Source organism: Gambusia affinis, linkage group LG21 (assembly GCF_019740435.1).
Source record: "Gambusia affinis linkage group LG21, SWU_Gaff_1.0, whole genome shotgun sequence".
Classification (NCBI taxonomy): Eukaryota; Metazoa; Chordata; class Actinopteri; order Cyprinodontiformes; family Poeciliidae; genus Gambusia; species Gambusia affinis.
This window is the reverse complement of record NC_057888.1, coordinates 12,929,646-12,951,673: the sequence shown is the minus strand read 5'-3', so window position 1 is coordinate 12,951,673 and position 22,028 is coordinate 12,929,646. Positions and strand designations below refer to the sequence as shown.

The following is a 22,028-nucleotide window of genomic DNA, read 5'->3' as shown; positions in this document are numbered from 1 at the left end:
ATTGGTTTATGATACACTTGAACAATCGTCCTTCTAACAAACTGTGTGTGTAAGAGAGAGAAGTTGGTGCAGTCTTCTCTCGTTTCAGAGAAGATGAATAAAAATTCTTGATACGTTTGGATGTTTCATGAGCCGCTGCTCTTTACAGTCCTCTGCAGTGGATTTAGTCATCTGCGGTGGACCGTTGTGCTCATTCCTCGCATATACTCACAAACTGAGGGGCCTATTGTCACCCACAAGGTGGGTGCATGAGAGAAAGAGGCAGAGTAGGCAGGGGTGAAGTTGAACAGAAAAAAAAAATGGACAAACAGACAAAACCAGAAAGATTGGAAACTAGAGTCCAGCCAGAAGAAGAAGAAGGGAGACTGTGTGGGCAGAGAATAGTGAGACAGAGCAGCAAGTGAGGAGCTGAATTCCAAACCAGCAGTTTCCAGACATGATACTGAATACACTTTGCATAAAGAGAGTCCAGAGAACAGACTCTCTGCTGACAGCTGTCTAGCTTTGTGAAATGACTGGCTGTGCTGCTCGGTGCGAGCAGGACAGGACGCTGAGAGGAAGAGCTGGACCAAACCTGTGGGGAGAATCTAATAAGGCTCATGACTGCCTAATATTAGCTTTTGATGTGGTCGCATCATATTTACTATTCATACTGATGTCTGCTGATGTAAGCTGCTGAAAGATTTACACATGAAATTGGTCTTGATGTTACTTCTCAGCAAGCATGGAGGTCTGAGTCACTGCACTGTCATCAGGGCAGCGTAAGTCAGTGTAGTTTTTCTCATCACCACACCGAATGACATCCCTCTTGCTTAAAGATGGCATCATTGTATTACTTAATGTGCTGGCATCTGTGGCTCCAGTTGTTATTCCCTTTATGTGACTAAGCTAGTGCTCATGTAATTGAATTAGCAATGTTTCCAAAGCAATGGAGGACAATTTCAGCTAGCTAATTATTATCAGGGCTAATTTTCTGGTTGACAAGTTGTAATCGCAAGAGACCGAACACTCATGCATAAAATCCATCATGTTAGAATAGCAAGAACCTTTGTTCTTTTTGTTTATTCCAGTAAGAAAATGCACAAGGAGGCGGAAAAATAAAGGGAGGCACAGTTTATATCTCTACAATATAGGAGTAACTGTTGTTGCTAAGAAGAATATGCTGTGGGTAGTATTTTATGTGCCAGTACAAGAGTACTGGCTGTGATGCCTGAAATCGATTTTCATTTTCCCCCTGAACAGAGTCACACTATTCTTGAGCTTATTTACCTAAGTGGCGCCACGCTGTTTCAACTGAAACTCAAGCAGTCATTTGCAAGTTTTGCATGAAACAAACTTGTTAATGTTGAAAGGCTGCTCTACTGCTAATTAACAGAAACACGAACTTCTTAATAGAAGTGGACTGAAATGTTTGCTTGTTAAATGGAACCGGCTAGTTGGGAACTCAGGATCTGGATCTTTTTCCAGCAAATGAAAGTACTAACTTCAGCACTCCTTTACATGAAAGTTGTCGATGCAGGAAGAAGACTCAAAGCTATATTCAGTTTTACTGAGGTCTTTAAAAATGAAGACTGCAAAGGGCAGGCCAAGTATTTATTCAAAGTGCTACAAAGACAACCATACTTTGGTGGATCTTGGTAATTTCATTGTATGGCATTTTGAACTGGCAGTAGGTGATTAAATTATTTAGCTTGCAGTTGTCAACTGGCTCACAAGTCAGGAAGTAAAATGCACATTTTTGGACTGTTGGGGAAAACCATGGCAACAGTATGTGAAAGCACACTGTAATACAATGCGGTAAGGTAAATGGTTCCCCCTTTGTGCTAAATGTACCTAAGAACCAAGCACTGCAATGGCTACTACAAGAACAAACCCTTCTGAAAAGGATTAGAAATCTGCCATAAATCAAGTGGGTTATTTGACAAAAAATGTGAACAAGTTATACAAAATGTCTTTGCTCAGACCCACATCACTTTATTAAAGTAGAGGATACAAAAAGCAACTTATAGGGTACTTCCTAAAAAGAAATTAGAATTTGATAGACTCAGTGAGAGTAGGACAAAACTGTACAAAATCTAGATTTGGAGAACATTGCATCTCTATAGTCCTTGAAGGTTAAAATTTTATATATTTTTTTAAATGCAGCAAATTCTGATAAATACTATGTGAGAAGTTGGCAGTCAGATGTTGACATAAGGCTCAGTGGTGCATCACATTGGCTTGACTGTGATTCACTCATGGCACTACAATGGGTAAAAAGACAGCATTGATACACATGCTCAAGGTTAGTAATAGCTGATTTCCTGAAGCTGAGCAGAGCTGAAGGAGTTGAAAAGGGGTCTAAAGGACAAAACTGAACAGACTCAGAAATTCATATGGTATTGAGCTGAGAGAAAAACTAAGGAAACTGTACTTTGGAAAGCTTTTTCTATTTTTTACTTGGCATTGATATGTGTAAATGTTTTATCAGTTGAGAATCCTGCATCTTTATTTTTCCCTTAAACAGCACAAGTTTGAAATATATATGCAAGCAGAAAAATATCCACATCAGTGAGGATGGAGGGGAGAAGTTGACAAGGAGAGGAAGGCCTTTTCAACTGTTCAGACATTGCAGAAACATAAGTACCAGATATTGACTCCAATCAAGGCCATATAGAGCAGAGGCTGAGTCAAGTTTCAAGGCCTGACTCTTCCAACTTCAACCTTGTCTGCCATTCACTCTGAGTACATCCTAAACAATCTTGATTTATTTATTTTTTTTATCACGTTAAATACTACCCTCTGCTTAAAATTCTCAGTGTCCCTCTGCCTTGAAACTAGTCCATCAGACAGTCTTTTTTTCTTTCTAGCTGGACTGAACTCTTTCTACTCCAAGGACTTATTGATGCCATATGCTCTGGGGTAAATTTCAAAGGCATTCTGACAATGAAAATGTCCACAGACATCATAATAACATCAACGCTGTCTCTTCAGCTCCAATATCATTAGCATTTTATACTTTCTTTTTGTCCATTAGCAAGCAATGAGGATATTTATAGAAGAAATTATCATTGCTGGAGCTCAAACCTGATCCATTTACATTGTTGTGTGTTCTCTAATGCTCACAATAATTGCAGGCATATATCTATGAAAGTGAAAACATTTGTATTTGTTATATTTTCATACAGGTACAATTTTTTCATGCAGGTACAGTTCTGGTCAAAAGGATAGTCCAAGGAGCTCAGTGAAGATCTAAGGAGCATTATAGATTCACACCAGTTGGGTAAGAGCACTGGGAAAACAGCAGTACTAGCTTACAAGATGTTCTGATATAGCATTAATTATATGCTCTATAGCAAGACTGGAACCTGTCAAATTTAAATGAATTTTACATAGTCCCAGAGTGACAAGTCAAGAAAGCCTGGTCCAAAATCTCTGTACAGAAAGTCCTATGAACAAACCCAAGCTGTCTGCATAAAGGTTTTATAGCCAGCAGGATGTTTGTAGGAGTCAAGATGATATTTTCAAATCTAAGAAAACCCTATTAAATGTTAAGTTGTAGCATTTGGCTGTGGGGATGTTTTGCTGGCACTGTTGCTAGGACAATCTATATCTCACAGTGGTACCAAATGTCCCACCGATGTCATTGATGTACACAAGAGTCCAAGCACGAGCAGAAATATAAACGGCCTAATAAATAAATCAATGCAATTAAAATACACCAATTAATTTTAAAAAGAAAAATTTTACTTCATGTTTTATGATTTAATTGACTTTTTTTTCAGCTTAATTCCAACAAATTATATTCTTTTTATTTTCTTCTTACTTATTGGTGAATTTGTTTCTTTTTAATTAATTGGTTTATTAATTTATTCTTTTCCCACCCCTGACAGCTTCTTGTATTTTTCCATTTGTCTGTCTCCCCTTTACCTTATGCATTTCTATGCAAAAGATGAAGAACAGTCTTAAGGCTTCAATTTCTGCCTACTGGTTGGTTAGCATTTCAGACACAACAAAGACGGCGACCTACGATGAGATTATCAGTGAGCTGTAGCTTAGCAACTTCATTATAAAATTATGCTGCAAGTCCTGATTATTATTTTTGTGTGGACACTCAGACAGAACTTGTGTTAGAGTTCGCAGCAGTGATGAATACAGATGTCGACCTTCAAGTTTTTCATAGCTTGGACGAAGCAGCCGGTGAAGTAGCCTTCCGATTGCAGCGTCCAAAATCCTCCAGATGTTGAAAGGTAAGTTAAGGCTGATGTTTGTATTCTACACTCATCAGGAAAGAAAAAAAAAACTGAGTGTCTTGCACCTCATTTGAATTCTGTAGTAATTGAAATTAACCTCTGGAAACTACCTGTGTTAAACTTTCTGTGCTGCCTCGTTCATTGTCTGAACCACAGTTCCTCATAAATCTATTTGATCAATTGATGTTTCAAGTGATGTGGGCAAAGCAACAATATCAATGGGGAAATTCATTTAAGTCTTTCATGCCAAGCAACAATTGGAATGAGGCAACCAAGTCTCTGTGCAATTAATCTGTCCTTTTCATCAGAATAGCATAAAGGGAAGGGAAGGAAAGAAGACTTTAGGAGAGATGAATGGAAGAGAACCACTTATTCTCTGCAAATTTCAGCAGTTGAACTTAGACTTCCCCTTGACTCTACAGTTCACCTCCAATCCAATGCAAACCAGGGACTTTACGCACAGGTCATCCTTAATTTGCTCGAGGCACTGGAAGGGATTACCAGATCCTATTCTTTTACGGGGAATGCATCTTGGTGGTGAAGGGGTGATTGGCTCAGTGGAATCCCTTTGCTCATTCTTCAGCGCCAGCCAAGCGCAGGATGAAACAGAGGAGGGAGAAGGATTATGAGTTTGAATGGGATAGAGCATCTTTAAAAAGCATCTGTGTCCCAGCAAGAGACCACAAAAGGCAGACTCTGCATGAATCCTTGCCTCTCTGTTGGGGGGCTTCCTTGCTATCTTCGTGCTCTCTCATTTCTTTTTCTAACAAAGCAGCCCCAGAACATGCCTTAAACGCCTTTCTGCCCAACAGATTCTTTCTTGCTTTGTATTTTGTCAAGTTGATTTTCTCATTTTCCCCTTTCAATCATCTTTACATCAACAGGCCCCTATCTACATTTTAAAACTCCTTCATTTTAGTGATGATACTTTCCGTCTCTCTCTTGTCTGACCCCAATCTTCTCTTCAATTTACGAATAGACAAATATAAAGTATAGTCTAACTAACAATTTAAAAAGTCTTGATGTTGCCACCTGAAAATTAAGGGATCACCATGATAGTGATGTTAAGGTACGAGTGGGCTGCAAAATACTCAGCTTAGCATGTGTGATTTAAGTAGTCTAAAAGACAAAGTAGAGATGAAAAAAGATACCAAGTGAAAATATTCAGAGAGGACAGATGAATATACATGCATGAGCCATAGATATGGGAAAATAAACTCTATTTAAAATTAAATTAAAATTACGTTTACGGCTTTCACATTGCAGTTATGAACTCATATTTCAGATCATTGAACCTTTTTCACTCACATAAGGATCAGAGTGAAAATAAAATAGAATCTAAATTTTAATGTAGAAAACCAATCTGGATCTAGGTGAAAGGTAGTACCTCAGACCTAATAACTGTTTTTACATCACTAATTTTAGCGATGTGAAATACTAAGATTAGAACTTTACATAACTCTTGAGAATTTTGTTTGTTTTTTCTAGTGGGACCAGTCTTATTTAGGTCCTATAATGGCATGCTTTACCCAACTTTGACTAGGCCGCTAGATAACGACTTAATTTCACTTTCTAAGGTGTACTAGCTGCTGTGCTTTAAATTATTGTCTTGTTGCTTAAAGTCTGCTGAAATCAAAAGTCACAAACTGATGGTTTAACAATCTTTAGGATTATCTAGTAACATTGAAAATTTACGATTTCATTAATTCCTGCAAGTTGTCCAAATCCTGAAGCAACAAGGCAGCCCCAGAACATGACAGTACCAACACTATGTCTGACTATTGGTGAGAAAAAGCCAAAACACTTTTTCACAGAACTATAATTTCATAAAAGCATCTTAAAATATAGGTTCAGACAAAGAAAATATTTCTAGCACTCCCCCACCCTTTGTGTCTCAACACAAGGCTGTCGTAGCCTTGTGTTGCAACAGCACTCTTACATTTTGTGAAGTTGTTGTGACGTGTGAAACTCTAACTCATTTCACTGTGACAGCCTGAAGTTGTGGAAGCTGACAGCATAGTGCAACTATCAACAAATGTTTGTCAAAAGCAGGTGGGGTTTTGTTTTGCCACAAGAGTGAAATGAGCAGAGACAGCAAGGACAAATTTACTGGAAAAACTGAGTCAGGCAGTGGAGTCACAGAGAAGAAGAGAATTACAACTCACCTGGATCAATGTCAAGTCTTCAAGGTTGAGCCTGAAGAGATGATTTCTGTAGAAACAAGTAAGTAGATATAGTTGCTTATTCGTTACTAAAAGAAAATGTAATTTTCTTGATGGTGTGTCTTTGGTATTGCTTGTGGCAGCATTTATTTGCAGTTAACCTGTTTCTTCCTCATTAGTAGCACAAATGTGTTCTAGAGGTCTGATAACCCTATGTTTCTAACATATTAATATCAAATTATATATGACAATATGAAAGCCCAGCTCATTTGTCTTCTAGTTTAGTTAATGGGGTTTGACTGCAGAGAAATTTTACTGCAATGCCATGTTTAAGTGGCTAAATTTTGAGACATACTGAAATAACAGCTGACTGAAATTCACAATTTGTTGAAAATAATACATGGTGAGGGTTTTTATGGCTGCAAAAATTCCAAAAAACAAATGAGCAATGAGTGAGTTTATGAGACAGTATTCACCTTCTGTTTCTGGCAAGTGTTTAGTATTACTTTGTGTTTTGACCATGGAACAACAGTTTAAAGGCTGAAACAAAAATCGCATGCCAAATCGTATTTCTGCTGAAGGGATGGTAATAGGGACACCTAATAGAACACAACTTTTTTTTTTTTTTTCTGTGTTTAAAAACACAGAAAATGTGCTCATGTGTAATGGGAGCAATCATTGCTTTTTGTAAATCAATTATCTATTTTCAGAGTTAGAATACACTTGCAAGCACATACACATAGCATTCATATAAAATAGTTTTGCAAAGATCCATCAATCTCCAGAGGAGCAGCTATCCAAAAAGGTCTGTATGTGGTCATGGCGCCCCGTTTTACTATATTGATATTTACATCGATCCCACTTTTTCCCATTATCTTCCATACTTTGAACCCAGCCTGCCGCCATCAATCTTGGCGCATTACCCGCTACAGTTAGACACTTAGCAGCTGTCGAAGTGACATGGAGAATTTCATCACATCTATTGTCTTTCACCTTTTCTTTTTTTTTTTTTTTTCCTTTGAGTACTGTGAGGATGTAGAAACAGAACAGGCAAATTTTTCAGAGGAAACAAGTGTGTTAAAACATCTTTGCAAAGAACCTTTTAAAAGCACTCAGTTACAGCTTTGCAGATTGAACTGCTCTATATTCAAATGCAACTGTCAAATCTTTTGTTTACAACAAATGTAAATGGAGAAAAATACTGGATTAAGTGACAGACATATTGCAAAAGGCAAACGCAGATCAACTACATTCGCGCTTGGTTTATCTAAAACTTTAACTAAAATCCCAAACCAACTTTTTACCCTCAGTTTAATACGTCCTATTGAATGAATGTGGTATTACTCATTCAGTTTTGCAGCCTATTTTCCTACAAAGGTAAACACATAATGGAAAATGTTGAGTCCCCATAACATAAGCTATAAGTGCATCCACACACACCAACAGACACATCTGGCTAAGCTTCAAGAAGACAATGAAGTTCATCCTCCGAAGCAATTTTTCTTTGGCCTCTGAAGGGATATATACAGAAACTGATCATTACTCATGCAATGCTGCAGCAAACACTGAGAAATGAAAAGAGGCACAATCAAATAAAAGGCAAGGAAAGAAATATAGAAAGAGGGAGCCAAGTGGAAGCAAAAGAGAGAATTAAGAGAAGCAATAATAGATGCCAATTACCTGGCACCAACGATCAGTTCATTCTGGCCAGGGTCGAAGGTCAGCTGTGAATAATCCACTGTGCCCTCTGCTTTGAACCTGAAAATCCATGGCTCCATCTCTGCAGAAAAAATAAACACCAGAGGACACAAATACTTTGAGTCTATCAGAGCAGCTTTGCCTGCAGATGAAAGTACAAGCTCAGTTTAAAGTGTTCAAAACCTTCAAAGGTTTGGTCCTTAAGACCAAAAAGCTTAAGTATTCAACATTGTCTTTTCAACGTTAATAACTCAAATTGAAAAAGAGACAACTTTCCTAATGTACAGATAATAAAGTCTTCTTTGTTATTCAGTTTTAACTATTTAAAATGACTCAGTCATTTAGAATGACTACTGAACTCACATCCCTTCGCAAGAGACCCAGAGAAATCAGCTAGTGGCATCTTGTACAATTACCAGTTTGACTGACTCTGATCTATGACTTGTCAGGCCAAAGTGCGACTTGGTCAATCACGCTCTCTGAAGCTGTGAAGGTGAAGGAAAGTCACCTCAAAGTAAGCTGATTTCAGTGTGGTGGGTGGTCGTCATTTCTCTCCTTTGCCATTATATGTTGCTACAGAAAAGGCACCGTGTGCCACCAGATGTCAAATTATACCTGCCCTTAAGATGCTTTTGCAAAGTGTAAGCAAGTTGGCAAAGCTTCAGGAGGTAACACCAAGGCTGAATGTACTGCAGCTGAGTTACTGTGTTTTAGGCACGTTTTAGAACTCTCAGAGGAAATAGTCTATATTTTCAAGAGAAACACAGAAACTAATTATTACATTTAGGATTGCTTTATGCAAATCATATATATTAACGACCATTTAGAATACTTGAAGAAATTAAAACCTTGCTCTGCTTCACCTACCAATACAACAATTAACAGCTATTAGCTTTTTACTTTGGATTAGGGGAACAGTGAAATATATTGCCCCTCGATTTGGTTCACAAAAATCAATCTATTCCATGTCTAAAACACAGATTTAGCTAAATAGATCCATCTAAATTAGCATGAAATGGAGTTATCTCTTTCTGTATGACATCTGTGTACTCCAAGGGCTGCTTATAATAGACTGAGCTAACTAGTAAAACAAACATCATGTCACTTTCACAAAATAATACCTTGTATTGGCTACATTTTAAATCAGGATTAGCACAACGGCTGTATAACACAATATAGTCTATCTAGGATGTGTCTTAATTTCAACTTTATCTCCTTAAGCAGCAGTGTTAATGCGAGACCACAGCCTACATATCTTAATTTTTCTACAGCTTAATATACAATGACATTTCATTTTGTGCTTTAATCTGCAAGGAGGATGGGAATGTAAATATATATCCAGATTAATTACTCTTGTCTCCTGATTGTATACAGTTATTAAAATCTCGACTCCATAACCAGAATATCAACAACAGGTACCTGTATTCTTTTTATGTTTATGTCCTATGTTTGTTTGAGAGGTTTCAGTGAAATGTATCCTTTATGATGGATAAGATAAAAATGTTTTTTTTCTTTTTGGAGCCTGAGCTAGGCCTTGTGCTGCTTGGAGAACATAAAAGCATAAAATGAGATAGAGATGTCCCAGACAGACAGTGACATCTTATCCACAACACACTTTTTCTCCCGGCGCCGAACCCATTAATCCCTAACCAATCTAATCAAACGACAAGCAGGGCCTGTCTACCATCTGGTTACTCGATAGGTTTAGTCGATGGTAGTCAAACAGTCATGGTCGGTCGCTGTCACAATATCCACTCTCAGTATTACTTACACCTGGAACCTAATATAGGTAACTTACTCTGGATAAGAATTTATAAATACATTGCATGAGAAACGTCAGGAAATGTTTTTTTTTTTAGTCACTGTAATGACTTTCAAAAACCCATATCTACATTTTCAAACTAGGTGCAGACAATGCTTTTCAGAGGCATCTTTCTTTTATATACCAGAAGCTCTCATTCAGGGCCAGAACAGAGGGAGAGGACAGCTTGAACATCCTCCCCAAAACACATTATCTGCTTCTTCAGGCACACCTGTCAGACAGCGTTTCAAACACTCTCTCCCTCGACTGCATTAAAAGCGAGCACTTCCAGTTTCAGTGACAAACGTGGGATTTCTGAGCGGTTCAAAACGAAGACAAGCAGCGTAAAAAAAAAATATAGAAAAAAGAAAAAGAAGAGAAGAGAAAAGAGGATCCTCCAAAGAACATCTGCCGCCTCCAACTCACGTAACGGGACCGAACCCTGGGTCTCGTAACAAAACAATATAATCTGCTGAGAGACGTCGCCATGTATGCAAAGGCACATTCCCTTGCTATCTTTCAAGTCTCCAGTGAACAGTACAAAAACATGACGGAGAAGAAAGTGCTAAGTATCAACCTAATAAATTTTAATTAGCCACGGTGAAATAAATATAGGAGGTCACAATCATCCTTCTCCCTAAAGATTCCTACTAAGAGACATTGCTCTTCTGATTTTATGGGGAGACACCAAGTTTTAGATGTGCAAATCCTTTTACTCTACTGGGCTTTTTTTATTCCATAGGGAAGATCCGCAGCATACAAATATAACTGTGACAACCCTCCAGAGGGGAAAACGGTACTTGACGAGCCCCAGCTTCTCCCCATAAATCTCCCAGACTCACTAGGGGGGGAACTTGCTAGGTGCTGAAGTGTGTCTGCGTGTTTGTCTGTCTGACTCTGTGTAATGCTTTACACAAGTATTTTTACCCAATAAACTTTTTCAAATCTTGACACTTTGCAACATGGGACTTCTACATATTTTGGAGTGAATCTATGATTAAAAGAAAAAAAAAACATGAAGCAGTACATACATACATAATTGTCAGGTGTAAGAAAAACAATTATATTTTTTAAACTATATAGTGTGCATTTGTATTCAGCTGCCCAAATCTTTTGACAGTAGCATTTCACAAATATGCCCTTTGTTGAGTGACTTTGCGAGTTTGTACAACTATTGACTAAATGTTATGACTATTATTTTCCTGAAAAATAGTTCAAATTCAGTAAGACTGGATGGAGAACATGTGCAAACAGCAACTATAAAGTTTGGGGTTTTTTAATTGGAAGAAAATGTCAATTTTGAACTTTGACAGGGGCATAAATGAATATGCTTTGAACTTATCCACCTCATTTTCAGTCACCATGTATAGGGTCACTGTCTGTTGTCTGTCAAAAGGTCTTTTAGTGTTTTGAAAGCTCTAACAGGTTTTCTTACAACATAGTCCTATCAAACAATTAACATATTCCACAGGTTTATTGTTTACTACATGGCTTGTGGCAACCTTTATAAAGGTCATTTTATATTTTTTTCTTACAAAAATGTCTTTCTTTTTACCACTCTTCCATGCAGAAGTTGTGGTTTGCAAGACTAATATATTTTTTGCCAAACATTTATGTCACCTGGGCAATTCACTCATTGTTAACATCCAGTCTGTCAGTTTTAATTTAGCATGTCATGCTTTTTTCCGTGAGTGACGGAAAAACTTAAATGATTTTTAAAGATGACTGGTTGCCCCGGATTTTATTTGGCAGTATTTTAATAAAGTGGGAAGAGAGTACATGAATCCCACACTTTCATTTTTTTAATTCTATATTATATAAAATAACAATTCTCCCACCCACATAAAATTTCAATGAAATGCCTCTACGTTTGTGTTGATAATGTGACAAAATCACAAAAATATCACAAAAATATGATTATTTTTGTGATTTCTGAATCTGTTGTTAGTGGGGGCCTAAAGGTTGAAATTCACAACAACCTTCAAAGGATTGATGGCCTTTGTGACGAGGCCAAGGAAGCATTAATAAACATTCATAACCAGAACGGAGGGGCCCTCCCAAGGCTGCACAGCTGAGTATACAGAGCTTTCTATAGTCACATTCATTGGGGTTAATCTGATTATACATGGTTCAACTGCTGGACTTCTGAAGTGTGGCAGAATTAGAAACATGTTTTTCCAAAACCATCTTTTAAGTAGTTTTAATTATTTCTCTTGGACAGAATTTATCAAACATAATATTCCAGTGGAAATGAAACTGTAGGGCAACTCTCCCAGACCGTGTGTTCACAGTGGGTGCTATCTCCCTTACCAAATTTCATTTCCACTTTGCATGTTACATGGATTCACATCATCTGCATGGTTAAATGCATGTGATAATGTAATCCCATCACATCCATGACAGCGAAGGAGCTCAATGAATCAAGGGACTGGCTGCTGAGAAGATGAAGGCGTGATCCCGTGCAGATGCATGAACACGCATACACACACATGCATACACACACACACACACACCCACCCCCACACGCACGGATTAGGATGAATACTAACAGTGCAGCAAGGTTTCTGAGCCAACATGAAACCAGCGACCCCCGTCCGCTCCCCCCTTTTCTTGGTCCCGGCTCATCCCTTAAGCCCTGTGTCTCCCACCTCCTCACAACAAAACCGCCCATCACTCACATACCATTTGTAATTCTTCACTCTGACACAGAACCTGAGACAAAGACACAATGACAGGGTACATAAATATTTACAGCACACATCAAAAGACATGCCAGTCTTCAGTCTGGCAGCCTTCAAAGTTATGGCATCAATGGCAACATGTGGAACCAATTCTGAAACATGAATGGATTTTCTAAGTGTGGTGTTAATAACACGTGGCAGTACAAGGCTATTTACTTTTTAATGTGGCCCAATGGTTGTTTGGATTCGCAGAAATGGCAACCATTTGTTCAAACTGTTGTGAGGGAAAGAGTGGACAAAAAAAACAAACTGTTTGGTTTGAATAAATCAAAAATAATGTCACTTGAAATGTCATGCACACATCTGAACTCTTGTTAAAAATATGTCAGAAAAACAAACACTTTCACAGGTAGAAAATCACATCTCTGGAGCAAGGTTGGGCTTAAAGGCATAAAATGAATCAATCATGCAAAACTAACAGCAATGAAGCAGCAAATAAGATCTAAAGGCTTTTTAGTGTATATTTAAGTTTAAAGGCTTAAAACGACAACTGAATTCTTTTTGGCCTCTTGAAGAAAAGCCTTTTCACTCTTTTATGCACAAATTGAATGATAACCTGACTGAGGATTTTTCCTTCTTTCAGTTACTTAATATATTTTTTGAATAATTTAAATTCCAAGCATAATATGAAAGGAAAACATTGGTAGAGAGACAAAGTCAATAATATAACTCGCTGCCTGTTTAACTGTGTATTTTAGCAACTAACATTTGCTTAAAAGAGTCTCCACAGCTGCAAACCTATCAATACACAAACATTAAAAAAAATCTATCATTATGCAAAGAAATGTTTCAGTATCCCGTCAACTCTTGTTTTGTCTTCATGCTATGTCAGTTGTCAAATCATCAAAGTCTTCAGCACCTTCAGCATATTCGTCCCTCCCATCATCCTCATATCGGCCATGACTACTTTTAATAAATCTCATCATTACTTTACTCTAGGAAATTCAAAGACACTTTAACTATTATCATCAACACTCGACATTTGATCTATTTTTGTCATTTATTGAACATCAGCTTTACAAAACAAAATAAATAAACTAGAACAAAGAATGGAACCAATCAACAAAAAAATCTGTTTTGTGACAATGAAGGTGAAGCTCCAAAGAATAATTTGCACAAAAAGAACAAGCAAACAGATTTTCAAGAAAAACTACAGAACAAGCAAGATACAAATGTCAGAGCTAGAGATTTGCGTTTTTCTGCTCTCATGAAAAGAAAAATAATTGCAATTTCCACCCAATACAAAAGCATAATAATATTAGACTGAATTGTTTTTTGATGTTGTGTTTTCAATAACATCTGCGTTTTTATTCAAACAAAAGAGCAGGTGGTGTTATGAAATGCTTTCTTCACTTTGACAAGCAGTTTTTCTTTTTTAATAAGGTGTTGGAGTTTTGGTTCAATAAAATCACATTTGACTGAACAAGAGTAGAACATTTTGAAAAAACAAATAGTTGGCTGGGTAATGTTTGTAAATAGCTATATTATATATCAATGTCAAGAGATTGTACACGATAGAATAGCCTAGGCCAAGTCTAGTTTCCATCAAAACAAGAAAGATGTTATCTTAGTTATAGGGATAAATATAAGATGGTGCAGAACATTTAATGTAATGTCTAAAACTTAATTTATTTAGGTATGATTTGAGGTTCCAGATAAGCATTGTAAAACTTTTTCATAAAAAGACAGCAAAGGCAAAAATACCATTGCTTTGTCATTTTTAACCACCAAATACAGAAATATGTAATCAGTACCCACACAGACAAAAAAAGATGAATAGTTGTCCACTGTCATAACCACTATGCATTAAAAGTTTAATTTGTGCCTTTAGTTTTCAAAGACATTTAATTCCACAAATATAGAAAGGTATCCATTTGTTCCATTTGCATCTTGTCAAATCGTTTCAAATAAAACTTGGCTGGAACATAGCTGACCTTGGAGAATAATAGAGGAATAGTTTTAGGAATCAACCTCAAAGACCTTGGATGTCTTTAAATTTAAATGAATCATCCCCAAATGCCTAATTAAAGGCATGCTGGAGCTTGTTGCATTTATGAATGCTGTGAGCCCATTTATTTATTCTCTCATCTTTCTAAGGAAGTGTTTGTCGTTCAGGGAAGATATAAGCAGAACTGAGCTTGTTGCATGGCTGTAAAACAAGTCCGCCCGTCACACTCCTGAGAGATATGGTCCTTAGCATGGCTTGTAAAGGCATTGTTTATACCACACTTTATACCCTTTAAAAGCCTTCAAGCCTACAGGTAGGCTTGTTAAAATAACACTTTTATTTTACAATAGGAGGTGGAATAACAATGTAAATGGATTTTGTCAAAAGGCTTCTTCCAAAGCATACCCAGTCAGATCTTCAAATAAATGGCGCATATTTACTTTGCAGCCCAACTGAGACAATATTCAGATCTGTTTTTAGTAAAGTGGAGAAACTGTATCTTTTGGGTAAACATTTGGACTACTGCTGTCGAACCGTACAGTGAACTTTCCTTTCTGAAACCCTACATTTCTGAAACCGCCATACAAAGCAAAAAGCAGTCTTTAGACTGCACCATCCTCACACCACAGCTACATTTCTCTCAGCCAAGTGTTGTGCCAAGTCAGAAAACCACTGGCCCGAGTGGGGTCAAGCCCATGTGAGGCACACCCTTCTACTGTCAGGCCACAATCACACAGATGAGAAAAATGTTGTCACTGCAAGCCACTTGGACCAACCTTGACTCTGGCTTTTGATGATGGGAACAACCTCTCTTTAAAGCAAGCTGCCAATGTGCCTTTTTATGTTGTTTTTTTCACATTACGAAGAAATTATACATTTCTCAAGTTTTTCTTTTGAGCATGGTGCTCATTCATACAAGGTTAAAATGTCTATCTTCTGATCATTAAAAAAAAATCGAGAATAGTATATTTAACGAGGGGTAAGGTCACTGTTCAGTTTTCTTTCCTCGGGAGATTAAAATATTTTTTAAAGGGTGGGGATGGTTATTGAGTTTGAACATTGAACATTATAAAGTTTATGGAAATGTTCTGTAAAAGGAAAAAAAGAAACGCATACTACTAACTACAGTGGTTTATGATTGTAAGTCTTTTTTTTCAGAGAACAAATTTTGTACAAATTTTTCACATGAATTTATTTATGACAACTTCAAATCCAAGCATCAGATTTAAATTGTTTTGTAGTTTACAGATTTTTTATGTCAAAATTTTACTGTTTATCAAAGTTAAATATACAGATATTTGTTACAGACTATATTTCACCTACTTGATTTCTTTTGTTTTAAAAAGTGTTCCTTCTCCATAAGGGTTATTCAGCTTTTTATAACAAAACATATATGTTGACTTCTAATGTGAAACTACAAATATCTTAAGGTGGACCCCTTTGAGGTTAACAAATAAAACTGGCCCAAGTGCAATAAACACAGTTCAATGATGGTCCCCTAAACATGGCTTTAAATCCCCATAGTTCCATACTGAAGTGTTATGAAAATTGTGTGAAAATGTTACTGTTTAAAAACTGTGATTGTTGCCGTCTGTAGCTGGGCGATAAGGAGCTAATCCACAGCAGGAGTTATGCAGAGATGGTTTTTGATCATGAGGATGATGCACACTGTCCAGGAAGGCATGATCTGCAAGGTAGCAAATTTCAAGAAATGAAAATTGTCACATATATGTTTGTATTAGTTGCATGTACGGTCAATGAAGAGGGGAATTTTGTGCACAGCTCTGAAAAAAATCATCTTGATGTTTTATTCTAGCTTACAATCACACAAATTTTTCAAAAGTAAAGTTTTCACAACTCTTAAGACATTAGCAAAAAGCACTCTGTGTATAGATTCTTACTACAAATCTCTGACCAAGTCTCAATATATATTTGCCTTTGTCTCCAAACAAGATAATGTTTGTCTGGGCAGACTGGGCGCATTTGGTTACTGTGCTCCATAGGGTAACTTTAAAGCATTTGTAGTCCTCCCAGCTTGGCCAGCGGAGAATCATGGCAGCCTCACACTGCACATTTCCAACAACAAAGGATTACAATACATTATATGGAGCACAATGACTCACAAAGGAGAATAATAGGTTTAACGAGTGGTTTTCCCTCCCTCACACATAGACTTTGCATACGTATAATTATTCCCGCCTATGTTTATCCCTGGATATTCCGTAACGACTCGACTTATTGTGCTTTCACTACAAACATCATGGAGCTACAACTCCAGTCTTTGAAAACAGTCTGTGACCTTATTACTGAGACCAATCTCTAAGAAGAGCATAGCTACTTTGAAAAAAACATTCAGTGTAAGATTTAATAGATAATTGAGGAGGCAGCAGTAAGTTAACTTAAATTTAGGAGTCTAATTGTTTATAATGTAAGAGTAAGTATGATTGATATGTGAAAAATATTCATAGGAAAAGAACAGAACAATATAAAATAAGTCAAAAATATATTTTTCCTGTCTTTAGAAAAGTGAAAAAGAAAATAGAAAACATAACAGGAAGGGGTCTATGCATTCAAAAGATCTTGTCTTAAGCAATTAAAAGGTACATACTGTTGATCAAGTAAGTATTAAGAACTTCAATGTCTTTTTGGTTTTTTTTCCTAAATATTTCTAATGGGGCAATTGACATAAAATTCTCTTCAAATCTATATAATATTCAGAAAAAAACGGTTTTGTTCAAAAAATGGAATGACAAAAGGTAGTTTTTAACGCTCTTACAGATTATAATAAACCCTTTGTGGAAAGACCTTTCTTGGCAACATTAAGCTGTTCCTACAATGGAGAAACTAATCACATGCATTATTACCTGTTCTCACACAAACTCTCTTCAAATCTAAAATGTTATGTAGGTTCTTTTCATGCAGTCTGACCTTCAGTTCTTTCCATAGATTTGCAAATGGATACAAGTCAAGTATTTAACTGGGCCATTCAACAAGATTTGCTTCCACTGTAAAAGCCAGTTAAGAGTTTTCTTGGCTTTGTGTACAGAAATACTGTCCTGCTTGGAAATCCAATCTAGTTTTCTTGTCACATTTTTATCAAACATGTCCACACCAGGATGTTCCCACTTGTGAAATTCCCTTTTGTCATGGTGGTTCTGGTTTGATGTGCCACATAACCATCATTTCTTCCAACAATATGTGCAATGACATCGAAAGTATTCAGATTTAGACTTATATGACCAGACTATTTTCCAGTACTTAACTGGTTTGTCCAAACCTTCTGAGTCAAAAATCAATTTTTACAAGTCAGTCCGTTATTAGAAACAGATGTAATTATTTGTTTCTAAATGATTACATTGTAGAAGATTTCTCTTCTACAGTAGGCCCTGTGAACCATGTCTGAGTGCTAATGAAAATATCACCCTTTTTTTCAATAAGTGTTCCTATGGCACTAAACCATGAGGGCTTAATGTGCCAATCTAGTACATTAGAGATCACAAACTCACTGACCAATGCTGACCCTTGAGCCGGTAACTGCACCTAACACAAAGCTGGAATGTATCACATTAACCGGGCAGTTAGTTATAATCATTGCCACTCGGTTGGCAAAGAGAGTAGAGTACCACTTCAGCTCTAACAATAAAGTGACAGAGACAGACAAGACAAACAGAAGTGGAGATAAACAGGGTTCCAGCAGAGAGTGCTTATGTCCACGATGACGATGGTCATATTTTGCATCGGTTTGAGTTATGTGACCTTGGCTGTACAATTATGGTTCTGGGTTCTGCTGCACTGAAAGCAGCTCAATGACATTTTACTACTTTGCAGTGAGCAAATAGGACTGTATTGATTGCCACCAGAACTGTTTGTCGACTGAGTCTTACTGCATTTCATTAGAGTTAAGCAGTTCAATTGCAGTGTAAGATGAGGGAGAGAGAATGAAGCCTTATGCAGTCTCTAAAATATGCAGCACGATGTGGAGATAGTTCAGAAAGAAGAATGTATCTGCACTTTGTCTCTAAAGGAAACATTTCAGTTCAAGTCAAATGTATTTGTGTAACACATTTCAGAAAAAAGGCAGTTCAAAATTATTTACATGATAAAACAAGATAACACAAGAACCAACTATGAAACAAGCAACAAACATTACATCTTCTCAAATGCCTTAATCAAAATCATCAATAATAATTATCACCAAATGTACATAAAATATATCAATCAATGTTTCAGTTGTTATTACTTAAGGGAACCTCTAAGCAGGTGCATTTTTGCCTTTATTTACAGGATCTCACTGTTTTGGATGTTTTGGATGTCTGACTCAGCTCTCCAACTGCTTTAATAATACGTCATGGTCAACAGTGTTAAAAGCTGTGCTGAGGTCCAACAGAACCAGCACTGTCTAAGGTACTGTAGTTCTTACCAGCCACAGTTATGGTCAGTATTCATGATTCAACAACAAGAAAGAAAGTCTAGGTAAAAATGGCCTCCATGGGAAGGTTCCAAGGCCAAAACCACTGCTGACCAAAAAGCACATAACCTTTCCCAAGCCCTTTGGGAAAATATTTTGTCAACTAGCAAGATGACAAAGTAACTTTCTGGAAGGTGTGTGTCATCACATCTGACTAACAGAGCATTTCAGAAACAGAACACCATACTGGCAGTCAACCATATGCTGATAAATTAAACTATTTTATTTTTGGGTTGTTGCTTGAACATCTGAGCAGCACTTTCATAAATGATGTAGTCTTAAATATAAATTGGGTCACTAAGAAGCAAAGCTTATCTCTGTCAAACTCTGTGGCAGTCTCGCTTAGTTTGAGGTCCATTTATGTATGGTACAGTATTGGATGAAAAGGTAATAGAGGAGAGCTATTTAGTTTCATCCACATGTATTTATATCCCAATAAAGGGCAAGGTAAATACCAAATAGGGCAATGAGGATTTAAGAATGATTGTTAGGCAGGAGGGGAAATCCTTGGGATACAAAATTTCCTTTCAAAGTATTACCATTTTGTTGCAATGCCCAATTTTGCTGATTGCTGAACACAAAAGTAATAAAATCAAAGTATGATAAGACACAACTGAATACTAGTACACACAGTAAGCACATACTGCTGTGTATATACAATTTAAACGATGATATATAAGCAACTTAACTGTCCATTTCAAAAATTAGACCAAATTGAAGCTACACAGTTTCATTATTTTATACATGAGAAATTCTTGAAAATTAGAACAATATTTAAGAGACCGCAGTTTCACATGGGATATGTTACACACCTGGTTTTGTCAAAACTATTTCTTTTTTAAATGCCTATTGTCAAGTTTCTTCTTATTATAAAGAAGAAACTCAATAAATACTGTTTGTCTGGTAGCAACTATGAAACTTTTAGAAGTTAGAAGTAGAAGTATGTAGAGATGCTGGGAAAAATATAGAAACTAGAAGATAAAAACTCACTGTCATGGAGGAGTGTTTGTGGTCTTTGATGAGCGAAATGTGGCCCTTCTCCCAGAGCATCATTCAAAATGGGGCGGAACAACATGAATTATCTATTGCTTACTGAGATGTCTATTGTTGTTGAAATTGTATACAATATAAGAAATATGACTGTACTTTGCAGCCAGCTAATAAAAGAATTAGCATTCATTTCGCAAATTCAGTTTCGACACTTAACCATATCATTGTAGCTACACAAATAAATGGTTGTACATATTGTCCCAATACTTTCATATTTATTGCATATTTTACATCTAATTTTCATATATGTAGAAAGGATGAGTAATACTAATACTGATTGTGTATTCCTTTGATAACTTACCTGAGTGTGGGATGAGTGGGTGCTCCGTCTTGTGGCAGGGAGATTCAGGCAGTAGCACCGGCCCTCTCCTACTGGCAACACCACAAGGGCGCAGGACCAACATGCACTGCAACAGCAGCAGTGCATGCTGGATAACAAGGCGTCCCATGGGGGTCTGGGCTTCACTTTTTTTCTCCTTAGGCCTCAAAGGCCAAGAGCAAGAGGGCACACCTGGTAGGACAGAAGGAGAAAATGACAGATTATGGTTTAGGGAAACGTGTGATCTGCATACAGTTTCCCTTTGGCCACGATAAATCTTCATCATCTGCTGTATTCCCTAAAGTTTTAGATGAGGAAATGAGAAGCAGGAAAAATATATATGTTCTATCTGAGAAGCAGAGGTGAGAAGGGGAGCAAATGTGAAAGACGAAAAATATTCTGCAGATTTTGGCAGCAGTGTGTGAACTTCTCACAGGCACAGAGAGATTTTTCACCTCTGACACCGAGTGCATGAATCAGACATTGTCTACATTACCTCATTCACCTAAAGTGGGCATCCATGTCTGTTAGTGACTGAAATATGCCTCCCTTGACAAAGTTTTTGTTCCCAGCGAAATTAAACCTTAACATATTTCTTCAAGGAGTGCAGAATCAGCTCTCTGCATTTTGGGTATTTATGTGTTTTTACATTATTAATAGTTTATTACTTTTTGTGTGCCAGTGAGTAAAACTTGTACGATGTAGATTTTCACCCGTTTCCCTAAGGGTCAACTGAATGCTTTGGCTGCTGTAAATCTGTCCTTTTTTTTATTCATAGCAGAGCCCTCCGATTACAGAACGTGATTATTATGTTACGCATCAAACAGATTTATGCTGGATCGAAAATTCAGTCGCTGCAAGAAAAACAAAGGAGTTTGCACAGCTCAGTTGTTCATAATTTCTTTCTTTGTGGGGGTGAATTGATGAGCTGTCTAGACCACCTACATCATTAATTTTTAATCATTAATATGATGCTATTACAGGAATGATTCACACTGCGAGCAGCAGAAGCAAGAGAGCTCCACTGACTTTGCATGGCTCATCACTGGCAGCTTTGGTGGTGAATGGGGGTAAAGATAGTGAAGATGATAATGGAAATCATTTGTTTCATTTTTCCCTAAATGTATTCCAGCTGAAATTGAAGAACACTTCTATTTTCTTTATTTTATGTAGACTGTGGGTTTCATTTGTTATGCTGATGAAAGACAAAAACCCCCCAAAAAAGACAACGGAACAACTCTCCCTCCCAGATAGTGTTGATTTAATGCACATTGCAGGTAGCAAATAGCAAAAATAAATAGATTAATTTTGTTTTCATGCATGAAGACTGAAAAGTCTGAGAAAAATCAGCTTGCTAACAAAAAAAAAGAAAAAGAAAAGCAAAACAAAGCTTAATGCTCTCTGTAGGCAAACCTTGCCTCCACTGTTCCCTGAAGTGTGAATCTTCCTTCAAGCTTGAACTGATGGTGGGGTGCAACATGAGACGCGTTTCTGTTCAAATTCTCAAATAAGATCACAACTGTGAAAGTTTCTTTCCATTTTTGTCTTGAATTTCTTGAAAGGTTAAATTGAGTTCTGTTTGCAGGATCTTGGGGCATATTTCTGTGAG

At 37.0% G+C, this 22,028-nt stretch overlaps 1 protein-coding gene across 1 annotated transcript in view; it reads right to left on the bottom strand.

Moving 5' to 3' along the window:
• Nucleotides 1-22,028, bottom strand: part of sema5a (sema domain, seven thrombospondin repeats (type 1 and type 1-like), transmembrane domain (TM) and short cytoplasmic domain, (semaphorin) 5A) — a 137,403-nt gene that overhangs the window by 82,516 nt on the left and 32,859 nt on the right. The window contains exons 2-4 of the mRNA XM_044105531.1: nt 20,402-20,611; nt 8,075-8,174; nt 6,398-6,443 (exon numbers count right to left, since the gene is read on the bottom strand). Coding sequence (XP_043961466.1) covers nt 6,398-6,443; nt 8,075-8,174; nt 20,402-20,549 — 294 coding nt within the window. The 5' untranslated portion in view covers nt 20,550-20,611. The remainder of the gene's footprint in view (nt 1-6,397; nt 6,444-8,074; nt 8,175-20,401; nt 20,612-22,028) is intronic.